Genomic DNA, 14,932 nt, shown 5'->3' with positions numbered 1-14,932 from the left:
TGTATGTAAAATGCTAGGGGAGGGGTTCTTTATATAATGCATTTGGTGCAAAAGGTCCAAAATGCCCCTTGGTTGGAATTAGATTGGATAGTTTGGATTTAGTTTGAATTCAATGGAATAGTGGAGGATTAAAGGTCTTAATTAGATCCCTAAATATGATCTAGTTAGGGTTTTCCTCCTAATCAAACCAACTTAGTTGCTCTTATACATGTATATAAAAGTTTGTACCTAGTCAAAGATTTTTCTTTCTTAAATCATGGAAAATTGTCTCATAGTACATTCATTACACCTACAATGGTGATGGTTAGCTATGTGATGGTGAATTGATGGACTTGTTTTATTTTTTATTTTTATTTATTTTATTTTTTTATGTACAATTGTTGAAATTTGTAAAATAAAATGTTTTCGGATACAAGTGTATATATAAATATGTAATGGTACTTGTTTGGGGTCAATTTGTGATTTAATAAAAATGTGAGGGCTTGGGCTCAATTAAAGTATCTATTTCAAGTGCAGAGTTAATAAATTAATGTTAGGAAAAATAATTCGATTTGTATTATCTTGCTTTGAATTTAAAGATAAATAACTGAACGAAAATTGTAAAAATCGGAAGCTAAGGTTTGGAGTGATTAATCTAAAATTTGAGCATTAAATAATTAATATTAGAGTGTTAGAAATGATTTTTAAGCTTCCAAGATCGATTAGAGTTTGTATGGGTTCATCTGTGATGCGTTTTCAGTTCTGGGGTTTAATTTGCGAACAATCAACGAATTAAGAGTTTTATTATAATAACTCAAAATTTAGGGACCTAATAAGGTTTACAAAAGTTAGGGGTCTCACACAATGGACTATCTATATTTATATATTTGCTTCTGCAGCCTCTAATTATATGTTATTCTGTTCAGAGGCCTTTGGTAATCCAAGAATTACTAGTCGGCTACGATGCTAAACCTATTAGGGCGGGTTTGGGTCTTGACACCTTCATATTTGAAATTTTTGACGAGGATTCTTGGACCAATTTTTGGAGTGATTTTGCCTATAGCCTTGTCCCGTTGCTATCAAGTTTTAGTTGTTTATCTGTCGATATCTGATCAAATTCTGTTTTATTTATTGGGCTATTTTAATCTTTCTTTGTTTATGAACTACAATTGCATTTTGTTGTACTTTTGAGGTTAGTGCAGTTGTAGCTTGTACGTTATACTATCAGTGGGCTTGAACAGATCTTTGTAATTGCCATAGTTGCGTAGTCAGTATTTTACTACTTTGCTTCCTATCAAATAAGGTACATGTCTACTGTTATAGGGTATCAAATGCGGTACAAATCTACTATTTAGGTGGCAAATCTGCTTTGCTATTGGATTCATTAATATTTAAAAAAATTAAAAAATAAATAATATTGACTAAATATTTTTTGATAATTGGATTCTTTAATATTTAAAAAAATAAAAAAAGAAGAAGACTAACATTGAGTAAAAATTTATTTATTCTTTACTTGGTATAAGTTCAAATTTGATAATAATGCAAAAAGGGTATTTGTGAAATTTTATATGGTTAATCCCATCTCTATCCCTCAAAACAAACATGAACTATTACTACTCCATTGGTTATTAAATAAATATAATTTTTCGTAATCCTCTCACTAACAGTCTCCTCACTAACAATTTCCTCTATTTTACTCTGAAAACAAACGGGGCCTTAGGTCCAAACAAGCCTAGGAAAGAGAAAATTCCAATATAATGTCAAGACTGAAGTTAGATGGTTAGGCAAAGCACAATGATACCGATCCTAGTGATCAGACATAAGCAACACAATTCACTGACAATGGGTCATTTTATACGATGAAAAAGAGGGATATCCAACGGTTTGTAACAATTGAGCATCAGTTGGCTATAAAGAGGTGTTTTGGAAAGATGATTAAAAGCTATTTTTTGATTTTTTTGTAAGAGAGAGAAGTGGGTTAAAAGCTGTGAAGTGGCTTTTAACCCACTTTCCGAAATAGGCCAAAATGAGGATCCAACAACACTACAAGTGCACATAATAAAACAAGGAAAATACATATAATATTTAGAGGTTGTTTGGGATGAACTGTATAAGTGTGTTTTTTGAATTTTTAGATAAAAAAGTAGAGGAAAAAAAAATTATTTAAAATAACTTTTTGATTTTTTACAAAAAAATATATATGAAAATATTGTGTAAAATAACAAAATTACATTTTTACCCATCTGAGTACTGACATGCACGTGTATGTCAGTACGACTGTTAAGTTTTGTGTGCAAGCTTGTAAGCTTTGTGTGCAAGCTCTGTGTAAGCTTTTTGAATTTTTTTATTTTATTTTTTTTGGATAGAGGAACGGATAGAGAGAAGGGCAAATTTGTCTTTTTTTCTCTGACTACTGAACCTTTTTTCCTGCCCAAACTTTTGTGAATAGGTTTAATTTTTGAAAAATGTTTGGTGGCCACAATATTCGCAGCTCAAATGGCTCGAATTGACCAAAACGACGTTGTTTTGTGTTGTTTTGTGTCCAAAATGACGTCGTTTTGGTTAATTCGAGCCATTTGAGCCTGGGAAATTCGGGCTCTCTATCATTGCTGTTAATTTTTTTTATTTTTTTAATAATTTTTTGACTTTTTATCTTTTGTAAGAGATTCCAAACAAGCACTTAATACTTCTATGACCAATCTAAGATACTAACTAACTTGATCATCGAATGATCTTGTCAACCAAAGTAGATCGATCAGGAAAGACCTCAAATTTTAGGATTTTTTTTTATAGAGAAGATGAGAGTGTCGATGTGCCATCACGTCAACATATTCGTATTTTTTTATTTTACATAAAAAAATGTTAGATTTTAAACTTAGGTTAAGTTTGGCATCCCTTAAAAAGGTTAAAAAGTCAAAAAGTCATTATCTTATTTAAGTCAAATAATCTTATTTAAGTCACATCATCTCTCTACCACATCACTTTAAATCTAACTCATATTTCATAAAAAGTCAAAAAATATACTTATTTAGAACCTCTCAAATAATCCCTTAGGAGAACTTGAGGGTCGTATGCTACCACGAGCCATGTTTAAGATTTTCGTATATATTATTTTTTTAAAAATTTATTAGATAGATAAAATTTTAAATTATTATATTTGTATTAAAAAAACAATAATTAATAAAAAAAATAAAATCACACCTCTTTGTGAGACTAACGCTATGTTTGGATTGAGTGATTTGGAGAGAAAAGAAAAGAAATGGAGTGATATGTATTTTTTTTTATTTGTTTGGATAATCTAAGTAGAGAGAAATGAGAAGAAATGGAGAGAAATGGAGAGAAATTCATTTATCTTACAAACCGCATTTTCAATCTTCCCAAAAGTGGAGAGATTGGGAGAGAAAAGAAACTACTATTTTTATAATACCAATTTTGTCCCTATAAAAATAAAAGAAATAAAATGATTGAAAATATAAAAAGGTTATTTTAGTAATATAACATAAAATAATTTTTTTTCTTTTCTCTTAATGAAATCTAACTAAAAAAGAATGAGAGAAATCACAAATATTTTATTTCTTTTATTTTATTTTTTTCTTATCCAAACAAAAATGAGAGAAATCACAATTTTATTTATTTATTTATTTATTTTATTACTTAAATAATCATTTCTTTTCTTTCCTCTCCTAAGTTTCTAAGCATAGTGTAACAGTGGAGAAAAAGAACTTCAAAATTATTAAAAAAATAAATAAGTATTATTACTTTGAACTGCAAAAACATATATTAAAAAATTCTTCCCGGAATATCCAACAGGACCATTCAACAATTTCGTCGAGCTCCCGCAACATACATACAAGACAACCATAGAAAGATCGAAGACAACACCGACGACCCGAGTTGCTCCGAGTCACGCTCGCGATTCGTACGAAAGACCTGGTCGCCATTGCTCTTCGCCTCTCGAGATGAAAACCCTAGTTGTGACCTGAAAATTGCATCGATCGATCGTTTCTTGTCCTTGTGTTCAATAGTATTCTGGAAATTGGATCCAATCGATTGCAGCGATGCCGGTGGCTGCTTCCGCTGTTTACTTCTTGAATCTCCGCGGCGATGTCCTCATCAATCGCCTCTACCGCGACGACGTTGGGTCAGCTCCTCTCTCTCTCTCTCTCTACATATAATATATGTGATTTGGTGAGCAAATGGTGCATTTTTATCCAAGTGTTGTTCTGTCTGATTGAAGTGTGTGGTCTCTCATGTCATGTTTTGAATCACAGTTACATCTAAAAAACTTAAGATTTCAGATTGTGATACAGGACTATAAATTTTTTTTTTTTTTTTTGATTTGAAATGTTTGCAATTAGCAGTTTGGAAAGAAGAAGAGAAGTTCTTTTGATATTCAAGTGTTAAAAAAAAATTATCCTTTTGGTGAGTTGTGACAGAATGTTTACTGCATAATTTGGAAGGCAAATAAATTTATGTAGAAAAAGGGCTAATACAAATTTAACATGTAATATCCATAAGGGAAAAGAGATGAAATGAACACGGAAACTTTGTAACTTAGGTGTAAGTCATTAACTTGTGGAGTTTCAATAGATTCTATGATCAGATTTAAAGCATTTAATCATATTATTTACAAGAAGAGGAAGGAGCATCTTTCATAGTTTTTCAAATGGATATTATAATATCAATGCGATAAGAATTCATAATTGGGAAATAACTAACGTTGAAGCTGTTTAAAATATTTGCGTGACTCTTTTATAGAGTGAAATAAAGTAAACTATTAATCTTAGACTCTCACATGTCTCAAATATTTCCGACTCGTCCAGCAAGAGCAAGAACAAAATTGTGGGATTCATCTCATTCTCATTTCCAAGGACACCAGGCATGACTACATTATGTGTCAGCTTTAGAAGCATTACTCATAGTTGTATAGTAAAGTTGACTATTTATGTGTTGGGTCAGGTGCATCTCGAACTAGACATGTCCTACACATTTTTCACAATTTCCATACCCTTATCTAAATGGCAAATGTCCAATACAGGTAGGTAGGTCACAAATTTAAAAGAGTTCATGTAACATAGATGTTATATGGTAGAGGATTTTATTTTATGGCTTAATGCTGTATAACTTTTATTTTTTGTGTTTATTGACTCTAATCATTTCTCCAGGGGAAATATGGTGGATGCCTTTCGAACGCATATAATGCAAACGAAAGAACTTGGTACATGTCCTGTGCGGCAGATTGGAGGCTGCTCTTTCTTTTACATGAGAATTAGCAATGTCTATATTGTGATTGTTGTCAGCAGTAATGCTAACGTAGCATGTGCATTCAAGTTTGTTGTTGAGGTAGTCATCATTTTCTTGATGCTTATACTTCTTGATTGACGGATTTGGCTTTATGTTACTTGAGTTTGGAGTCCAGACCTTTGGTAATGAGCAGGAAATTTTGTGCTTGCTTAGGCGGCTAATTTCTTTTATCTTAGCACACCAATACAAATAATTGGAGCTTTATTCGTTATACATGTTTATATAGATATACTGTGATTGGAGAGATTTGAACCCAAGACCTAGCCAAACTGTATTCCACTTAGTCTTGGTATTTTCTCTAATTTTCTTTGTCCGCATGCTTCTAATTCAAATAATTTTGTTGTTGTTGTTGTTAGCCCAGCCATACGAAATAGAATGATCGTAGAAGAGATATAATGAAATTCTTTACCTTGAATAATTTATCCAAAAAAAAAAAAAAATTCTTTACCTTGAATACATTTTAATCATGGAAGTATATTAATTTTAATGTCTTCATTAGTGATTGATATTTGTAGAATGCATTTTTATGCAGGCTGTTCAGCTGTTCAAATCATATTTTGGTGGGGCTTTTGATGAAGATGCTATTCGTAACAATTTCGTTTTGATTTATGAGCTATTGGATGGTATGGCATTTTAAGTGTATTCAATTTTGCATTTAGCTCTTTCCAGTCTTTTAGAGTTTTATATTTTATTTTTGATGAATATTATTTGAACATGGTTCTATGCTGTTACCATGTGTTATGTTATGCTCGAATGCTTCTTAGTGCATATCTGAGTGCATTTGTGTGTGCTTTAAAAGTCAACTTGGAATTTTAAATGGGTTGTTAAAATGCACAAGGAGTATGTAAACTGGGTGAAAAAGACTAAGCTTATAAAGTATGGAAGACCTCAAGATAAACATTATACGCTACATCTAATCAAATATTTCCTCTGCCCTATTTTACTTGTCTTGCTTTCCTTTTATGGAAATCCCATTTTATGTGTTAGTTATAAATTTCAATAAGTTTAATCATCGCTTTCCCATGTTACCCCTGTTGTTATTTATGTTTAAATACAATCACAATAAAAAATATATATATTCAAATAGAATGGGTATTTTTCTGTAAATTTATCATTCAAAGATGCTTAAAGCTTATGCAAAGTCAACCTTAACACATAAAATGGGATGGGGGGAGTAAATTACTAGAAACTTAAAATGGGATTTAATACCATCTTTATTAAAATGAACCCATCTGAAGAGGTTTATAAAAATAGATGTTGCATTGCCACCAATGAACAAATCTACCACCTGTGATGTTGATCTGCAATTCTGACTACGGAAATCGTCCTACTTATTTTTCCAAGGATAATAATATGATCCATGTAACATCAACACTCCGAGGATATAAAATTTATGTTTTAGAAACTAATGCAAGTGTTGAAGCAGTTCTTTCAATATAAGCATGGCCCTGCCTTTGAGACAGACAGAATCTTCAAAAAAAACATCTATGTTTAGTTTGTGAATTATCATATGTTTCTTATGCGCGCCTTTCCCCTTTATCATCCTGCTTTCCTGCATATTCTTAATAAGAAACATTTTAGTACCATTGGATTCAGGATAATCATATGCATTCGTGCACATACAATTCATAGATATGCACATCTTTATTTTTTCAATTATGCAAACTTTTTCTGGTGTCTACACTCTTATATTCTGAGCTGAACTGTATGAAATTTGTATTTTAAAAATGCTTAACGTGCACTAGATTGCACTCTTCTTCTTAGCCACCTGCACAAGCATGCAATTGGGCAATATTGTCTATGATACAATTGCAAGGCTTAACAAATTTCTCATGAATATCTGCATTAACCCTTGGTACTTTTGTCCAAAATTACAGAGATCATGGACTTTGGTTATCCCCAAAATCTTTCTCCAGAAATCCTGAAGCTTTACATCACTCAGGAAGGAGTACGCTCGCCATTCTCATCAAAGGTTAGATTTTTGTTTCAGCTATTTGTTTTAGCAGCATTCTCCAGATCAGTTTTAGATTCTTGTTTGTTACCGTTGTTGAAGTTCTGTTCTGTTCTACTTGTGAAAAATGAAATGACTTGTCTTCTTTTTCTTAAATATTATATATTCTTCTAACTTATTGGTGCCATATGGACAAAATAGCCTGCAGATAAACCAGTTCCTAATGCAACTTTACAAGTTACAGGTGCTGTTGGTTGGCGTAGAGAGGGTCTAGTTTATAAAAAGAATGAGGTAATTTCATTTTTCTTCCCTATCTCATTTTTGGCGAATATGGGCATCCTACTGGATTATAACCCTAGTTGTGTAACAGGTGTTTTTGGATATTGTGGAAAGTGTCAATCTTCTTATGTCTTCAAAAGGTATGAATAGTTTTATGCTGGTGTTTTGACTGATGTACTTCTCCTTTGATCACTAATAAAAAATTTGTGATTATAGGTAGTGTTTTGCGTTGCGATGTAACTGGGAAAATTCTCATGAAGTGCTTCCTTTCTGGAATGCCTGATTTAAAGTTGGGTTTAAATGATAAAATTGGCCTTGAAAAAGAGTCACAAATTAAATCACGTCCTACAAAGAGGTAACTTCTAAAGGCATACTTCTTGTATCCTCCTCTCATGTATTCATTTGTTTGTAAATATTTATTTTAGAAGATAAACTAATTCCTGCCGTCCTGTAATATCTTATTTTTATTCTTGCTAATTGTGCTCTTCTTCCAACATTTATTTCTATAACCTCATCTTGTGATAGTGATTTCATCAAAATCTAGGTGCCATTTCCTCTTCCCCCTTCTTTTTTTGGCATTCAATGGGCCATGCATGGCTTGGTTGCCAAGGTTTTAAGGAGATGATTTGGGGTTATCCTAGTAGGAGAGTTTGTAGGGTTTGGCAGGTCCTCCTGGTTATGCCTTTGGCAGTGTAAATGGATGTAGATGTTTCCTTAGCAAGAGTGGAGATTATGGTGGTTGAGTTGAATACTTGATGTTGAGAACTTCATAATTTTTTTTTTTTTTTTTTTTTTTTTTTTTTTTGGGATAGATAACAAAACTTGTATTGAGAGACGCATCTTTTTACAAAGACTGTATAAGAACAAAAGGTTCAAGGAAGCTCAACACAAGGACAAAGCTCTCATATGAAATTTACAAGAGCAAAAGAGGATTTTCATAGTACAATCCTCTACACCAAAAACAAAAGCTATGCAATAAGAACATCTCAAGCGTTTGCAGTTCCATCCTTGTGTCTTAAAACGGTTCCACTATCTACAAGCATTGCATAATGCATAATAGCGTGGTCCATGCTTTCTTCCTCATCTTCACCCAGCAACCTCTCTCAGCACTTGTAACTACTTGGGATAAGAAATTGACATGATCCAATGAACTTCAAAAGTGGTCAAAAGCAAGCTCCATAACTCTCTAGCAACATAGCAAAGAAGCAACAAATGATCAATTGTTTTCTATTCTCGAAAACATGAACGGCATTTGTTAGAAAGTTTATAGCCCCTCTTCATCAAATTATCAATAGTAAGAATAGAGTCTGAGGACAATAGCATGACAGTGACACTCCTTTGCTGAAATTATCTTCTTCGCAAGGATGGTATTGTCTGAGTTGGGGGTGATTTGCTTCTTTGGGTGTTGATGACGTTTTGGTGGGGAGCTGGTCTGTGGATGCTGGTGAAGGGTTTGGGGAAAGGGGGGAGGGTCTGAATAGGACTGTGGACTCTGAGGAGTGTACAGAGATGCAAGATTTTTTGGGGGGCTGAGGACAAGGCAGGGTTTGATGACCTTGGCTGAATGTTGAAATAGGGGAGATAGCAGGTTTGTCTCAGGAGGGTTCACTGGGTCAAATGGGTGTGGGATAGAAGGAGATGGGCACCGGATTGCCTCCGGCTTGTACCCCTTTGGCAGTCTTGCCTGCCAAAGGGGATGGTGGAGAGGAGTTAGAGGTAATCGGGGGAGTGTTTCTGATTGGTTCCTAAAATGGATGAAAGGATTTAGTCGTTTTATGAGGGTCTCTTGCCTCTTCTTTCTTTTTGTCCTTATATATATTCAGCATTGCATCTTGTTTGCCCATATGGATTTTTACGTAGTTTGGCTGAGATTTGATTTTAATTTTCTTTTATGTTTGATGGATTTTTTATGCCTTATCTGTAACCAATCTTTGAACATGCTACTTCATGCAGTGGGAAAACAATTGAGCTCGACGATGTTACTTTCCATCAATGTGTAAACCTGACAAGGTTTAACTCAGAAAAGACTGTTAGTTTTGTGCCACCAGATGGTGAATTTGAGTTGATGAAGTAAGCTTACGATTCTTTTTCAATTATGAACATTTTGGGTAACAGGTATTAATGTAATGTATTGTACATAAGCAACAGCAAAGAATGTTACGTGTATGATTTTTTTTTTTCCTTGAACTTACTTCTACACTGAATATAATTGTGAAGTTGCTGTATATACTGTCCACTTACTGAAATTAAGTGAATGATGGGCTTGTAAATATGGATGTAGTTTTGAAGATTAATTTCTGTTGTAAAGGATAAGTGAGTAAACCTTCCTCAGGTAATGTAAGTATCAGTCAATGAGGTCTGAATGAATCCTGGTTGGAATAAATACTGCTGATACCATTCTTAAATTAAGTTACTATACCATCCATGTGTTGTTACTCAACTTTATTGAATTGATGCATTAATGTCCTGTTCAGTTGAATTTATCAAGTGACATGTTTTGTAGAGTGTTTGCTATTTTGGAATTTCTTTGGCTCCATGAATTTAAGGCAAAAATGGGGCACTGCTTTAGGATGAGTTGGGGAAGGGTAGTGAATCTTAAATATTTAAGCTTTAACTTTTTAAAACATCCCTAGCATGGTGGCTAAGGCATCTGGAAAGTTGGGTACGGGTTGGTTTACAAATCCTGTGGTTAATCAAGAACAAAAACAAAAATTGAACCTCTGAGTCTGGGTAGAACCTAAGCCACCCATGAACAAGATTTAGTTTCTGTAAGTAGGTTTTCAATATTTAACTTTGTGTTGAGCTTCATTCATACATACACATGCGCACACATCAAGAAAAGTAAATCTTGTTTTAAAGTACCATGTTGCCATCATTTCCTTGCAGTAAACATGTTCAAGCAATCTTATTATCTTATAAACTGTCATCAATGTTTTCCTTTCGGCATGATTTTGTGTATGTGAATGCATATTACTTGTTTGATGGTGCCTGAATGAGGATCCTCATCTACTATATATATACATATATTTAGGGCCCACATTTATGTTTATATACATTTTTTCCACAGGTATCGTATTACTGAGGGCGTGAATCTTCCATTCCGGGTGTTGCCTACAATTAAGGAACTTGGTCGGACACGCATGGAAGTAAATGTCAAGGTTTGTTGTCTCCACTTAGAAGCATGCTTTTTTTTACATTGATTACCATTTATTTATGTCATTGATTTTAATTTCAGGTAAAAAGTGTCTTTGGTGCAAAAATGTTTGCACTTGGAGTTGTAGTTAAGATTCCGGTACCAAAACAAACAGCAAAAACAAGTTTCCAAGTGACATCAGGACGAGCTAAATACAATGCGGCTATTGATTGCTTGGTCTGGAAGTGAGTATTTGATGTTAGTTATTATTGAGTTGCTGTCTGCTTTTTGAAAGTGTCATATGCACAAATTGGATGTGTTTAATTTCTCTTGTGCTGAAAGATGGCTTTTGAGGAAAAATATTTGTTGGAGTTAACACAAAGACATTTTTTGTTATCTGATTAACCTGAGGGGACAGCTTGGGGGGAAAAGGATTATAGGCATGTGCAGGGATAACAAAGTTGGACATTTGTGTATGATTGCCTAGCCTGATACTACCTTGCACCTAGGCCAACATTAACTCTCAGGAATCGCTAAAATTAAAGTGTAAATGGTTATGACATATACTAATATTGAATCATTGATGGAAATGATAATGCAAGTATTAAAGAAGACAAAAGTTGAAGCTTGGTGAATATTCTTTTAAGTCAATATGGATAACATGGTAGTTGTGGAATGTAATATAGTTGCTAATCATGCTTTTGTGTAATTTTGAGTACTTTGTGGAGCTGAGATTCTGCATAGATAATCACAAGCCAGTTGTGCTTTTTTATCCCTTAAATGTAGAATTCTTTGATTATCTGAAAAGTGGGCAGATGTTTTAGTTTGTTGTTTTAACAACCTCTCTTTTGTGTATGTGCACTCAGGTTGTGCTTTCTCTGGTTTTCCTGTGTTTACTTAATTATAATTTCAGACTTTAATACTTATGTTGATTAAAATTAATGTTTTCATTTTTATAAAAAATGATGTTCTGCAGATAGAATGACAATATAATAAGAAACTTTTAGAGTTTGCACATATCCTTCGACGTCAATTACCCTCTGCTGGACCTTGATGTGTGCCTTCATTTCTAGTAACAATAAGGTTTTAAGGAGACCTTGAAGTTTTTAAGTTATCAAGCTTCACTCAAAAGTTTACTACAATGGCCCTGTTTGGTAGGGCTTACTTCCAACTTATTTAAGCTTTTAGCTTAATTTAAGCTATTTTGATGTGTTTGGTTCAGCTTAACAATACAGCTTATAGTTTTTTGTAAGTCAAAAATCAACTTATTCTTTGAGTGGGGGAGGAGAAACTTAATTTATAAGTAAAACAATCAGCTTATATTCACGGTTATAAGTTATAAACTGTTAAGCTATAAGTTATAAGCTGTTAAGTTATAACTTATAATCACTTTTCCACAGCTCTACCAAACGGGGGCCAATGTGTTTTTCGTTGTTTCAATTCAGAAGAGCATTCCAGCTAATTGACACGTCAAACCTTGTTTACCAAGTTCAAATATTGATTGTGTTTATTTTTAAGCATTTGAAAAATACCTAAATTTCAAAACATGTGTTGACAGCTTTATTTGGTAGATTTCATGGTAAATACTCTTACATGAATAATATGGTCTTATATTTTCAGAAGCATCTATTAGTATCTTAGCATTTTACTATCGATTTTTATATGTACTCCATTTCGTTTGTTTTGTTTGACATTTTAAGTTGCTAGTTCGTCTAATTTTTGCAACATTGTAGGATAAGGAAATTTCCTGGACAAACTGAGCCAACCTTGAGTGCAGAAGTAGAGTTGATTTCCACGATGACAGAAAAGAAGTCTTGGACTAGACCACCAATTCAGATGGAGTTCCAGGTGCTTCCCTACTTGATCAAAACGATTTTATTTAATACTGGTTCACTTGTGTCATGGAAATGAATGGAAAGTATCAATAACCCACCTCATGCCAATTTGGTAGGATGCTACAACTTTTACATGCATTACTTCACGAAGACTGAATTTCGTGGATTGTATGATATGATTGTCAAAGCAGGCTTACTTATGACTTTTACATGCATAACTTCACGAAGATTGAATTTCGTAGATTGTATGATATGATTGTCAAAGCAGGCTTACTATAACTTTTATGGGATTTGATTTGGTTCTTTTTCCATCTATGATTTCTCAAGTCATCTATACCTTCAATGGATCAGAAACCTTTCTGTGCGCAAAATGTGCATGAATAGAGAAGATAAAATAAAAAAATAAAAAAAATTATGTTTCTGATCATTATATTTGAAGTCCATAGCATCTTTGACATGTGCTGTAGGCTGTCAGTGTTCTGGTTGCATAGTTGCTATACCATGAGACATACACCATATTAACCAATCTTCCACTGGATAATTATTGAAATTTGTGTTTTACAGGTTCCTATGTTCACAGCATCGGGTTTACGAGTCCGATTTCTCAAGGTAATACCGATAGATCTTTAAAATGATGTAATTCCTTTTTGTAGAAATACAGTTGTTTATTTTTTTATTTTTTCACACCTAATTGCCCATGTGTAGGTATGGGAGAAGAGCGGGTACAACACAGTGGAGTGGGTTCGTTATATTACCAAAGCCGGCTCGTATGAGATTAGGCTGTGAAATTTCATCGACGACTTGTATGGTGGAGATGGGTTCAAGGAATTACTGCATTCAATTCATTTTTATTTGTGAACGAGGTCTCCACTACCCGCTCTAAAACGAGTCAGCTTCAGCTTCAGCTTCAACTTCTAGTTCTGTTCAGTTATTATTTGAGGTTTTCACGTTTTTTTTCATTGATTGCACACATAGGAGTTATTTATGGAGCCCAAAAGGTTTTGATATTTGTATTGTAAAAGGCTAGTCCTTCATTAGGACTGGTAAAGCTTGCAATTTGTTTTTTTGACACTTTATGGTCTATTAATTTTTTTGGCACAATTATGTTCTGGTATATTTGTGAGTGAAAATTTGTGTTTGTTTGCGCCACTTGATTTTGGCTTCATTATAATGCACATGATATTATTACTGAGTGGTTGTTATTGAGTAACAGTTTTTTGTGATATGCAATCAAGAAAAGAAAATGCACAAGATATGCATTTAGGGCATGATTCTACATGCATATATATGACATTTATTTTGTGATTTCATGTAGATTTTTTTTTTTTTAATTTTTAAAATCCAATAATGCATGCTCTGTAGCCCTCTAGTTCCCTTATTTGCCCTTCATAATTTCAATGAAGTGTTATCCAAAAATGTTACTGCTGTATTATTTTGATGGCTAATTTTGGGTGAATTTTTTTAGAAGAATAGCTTTTTCTTTCTTGAAATATAAAGCCATGCTCAAAAGTGCTCATATCAATATGGCCTAGCTTTAGATATATATTAGAAGGGACCATTTGTGTTATTTTAATGCTATGTTTAAATCTTCAATTTGTGGAGAAAAAACGAGAGAAAAAAAAGAAAAGCTTTTACATCATTCATTTTTTTCTCTTTCAAATCCATTCACAAATCAAAAATTCAAACTCAACTTAAAATCTATCTATATATATATATAAAAATTCTCAAAGAGATGTGTTGTACCAATCATTGTGTGACCATCCCTCAGATGTAATTGGTTTATCAGTTTAATGTTCATCATCATTGATGTGAGTTGGACCTTTTGATGACAACTTAGGCACATTAAATTAATCTCATACCCATTATCTTAATTAAAAATGACCAGATCTAACACAAAAACACACACACACACACATATATATACTATTAAAATTTTGTGGTCAATCTACAACCAAGATTCCAAAATGTGTTGCCATCATCATTATTGCAGCTATATAAATATACACACAGATATAACAATCATTGTGAAATAGTACCAAACATGTATGTAACTTAGAAAACATGGTTAGGCTTTATGAAAATTAATTTTGTGGGATGTGTGGATTTGGAGAAGAATAGAAAAATTGTGGGTTCTTGATAATAATAAGCTAATATGATAATCAGTTCTTGTTAGTTTAAAATCATTTTTCGGTGACAGCTTACAACCAAAAATGCACACAGAAAGTCATATTTGATATATTATAATGGTACACGAAAACCTTGTCAATCATTATTTCAATCCAAATTTCTTATTATTAATTATTTGTACACACTTGTGTTTGTTTTTTATTTTGAGGTTTGGTAAACTAGGGTCCTTGTACAGTACTAACTACTCTTCATCAATTGATAAGCTCGAATCATTCTATCTCTTTTTCTCTCCAATCGGTAGAGGGAAATAAGAAAGCGTAAGGC

General features: G+C 33.1%; 1 protein-coding gene across 1 annotated transcript; it reads left to right on the top strand.

Annotated features, from left to right (window-relative positions):
* The first annotated feature begins 3,688 nt into the window (after positions 1 to 3,688).
* Positions 3,689 to 13,630, top strand: LOC114284784 (AP-2 complex subunit mu). Its single transcript, XM_028227734.2, has 13 exons — positions 3,689 to 4,120; positions 5,145 to 5,322; positions 5,816 to 5,906; positions 7,161 to 7,255; positions 7,436 to 7,525; positions 7,605 to 7,653; positions 7,730 to 7,868; positions 9,467 to 9,583; positions 10,581 to 10,671; positions 10,749 to 10,891; positions 12,380 to 12,494; positions 13,046 to 13,090; positions 13,187 to 13,630. Exons 1-13 carry the CDS (start codon positions 4,038 to 4,040, stop codon positions 13,265 to 13,267), a joined length of 1,317 nt encoding a protein of 438 aa, XP_028083535.1. The 5' UTR covers positions 3,689 to 4,037; the 3' UTR covers positions 13,268 to 13,630.
* Positions 13,631 to 14,932: the final 1,302 nt, after the last annotated feature.

The sequence above is a fragment of the Camellia sinensis genome, chromosome 13 (assembly GCF_055761805.1).
Source record: "Camellia sinensis isolate YWXY chromosome 13, ASM5576180v1, whole genome shotgun sequence".
Taxonomy (NCBI): domain Eukaryota; kingdom Viridiplantae; phylum Streptophyta; class Magnoliopsida; order Ericales; family Theaceae; genus Camellia; species Camellia sinensis.
Note: the sequence above shows the minus strand (reverse complement) of the source record. Positions and strands in the feature narration are given on the sequence as shown.

Coding starts and splice junctions, on each gene's coding strand:
- LOC114284784 (XM_028227734.2), top strand. CDS start 4,038: ATGCCGGTGGCTGCTTCCGCTGTTTACTTCTTGAATCTCCGCGGCGAT. Junction 7,526..7,604: donor TAGTTTATAAAAAGAATGAG/GTAATTTCATTT, acceptor GTTGTGTAACAG/GTGTTTTTGGATATTGTGGA. Junction 10,892..12,379: donor ATTGATTGCTTGGTCTGGAA/GTGAGTATTTGA, acceptor GCAACATTGTAG/GATAAGGAAATTTCCTGGAC.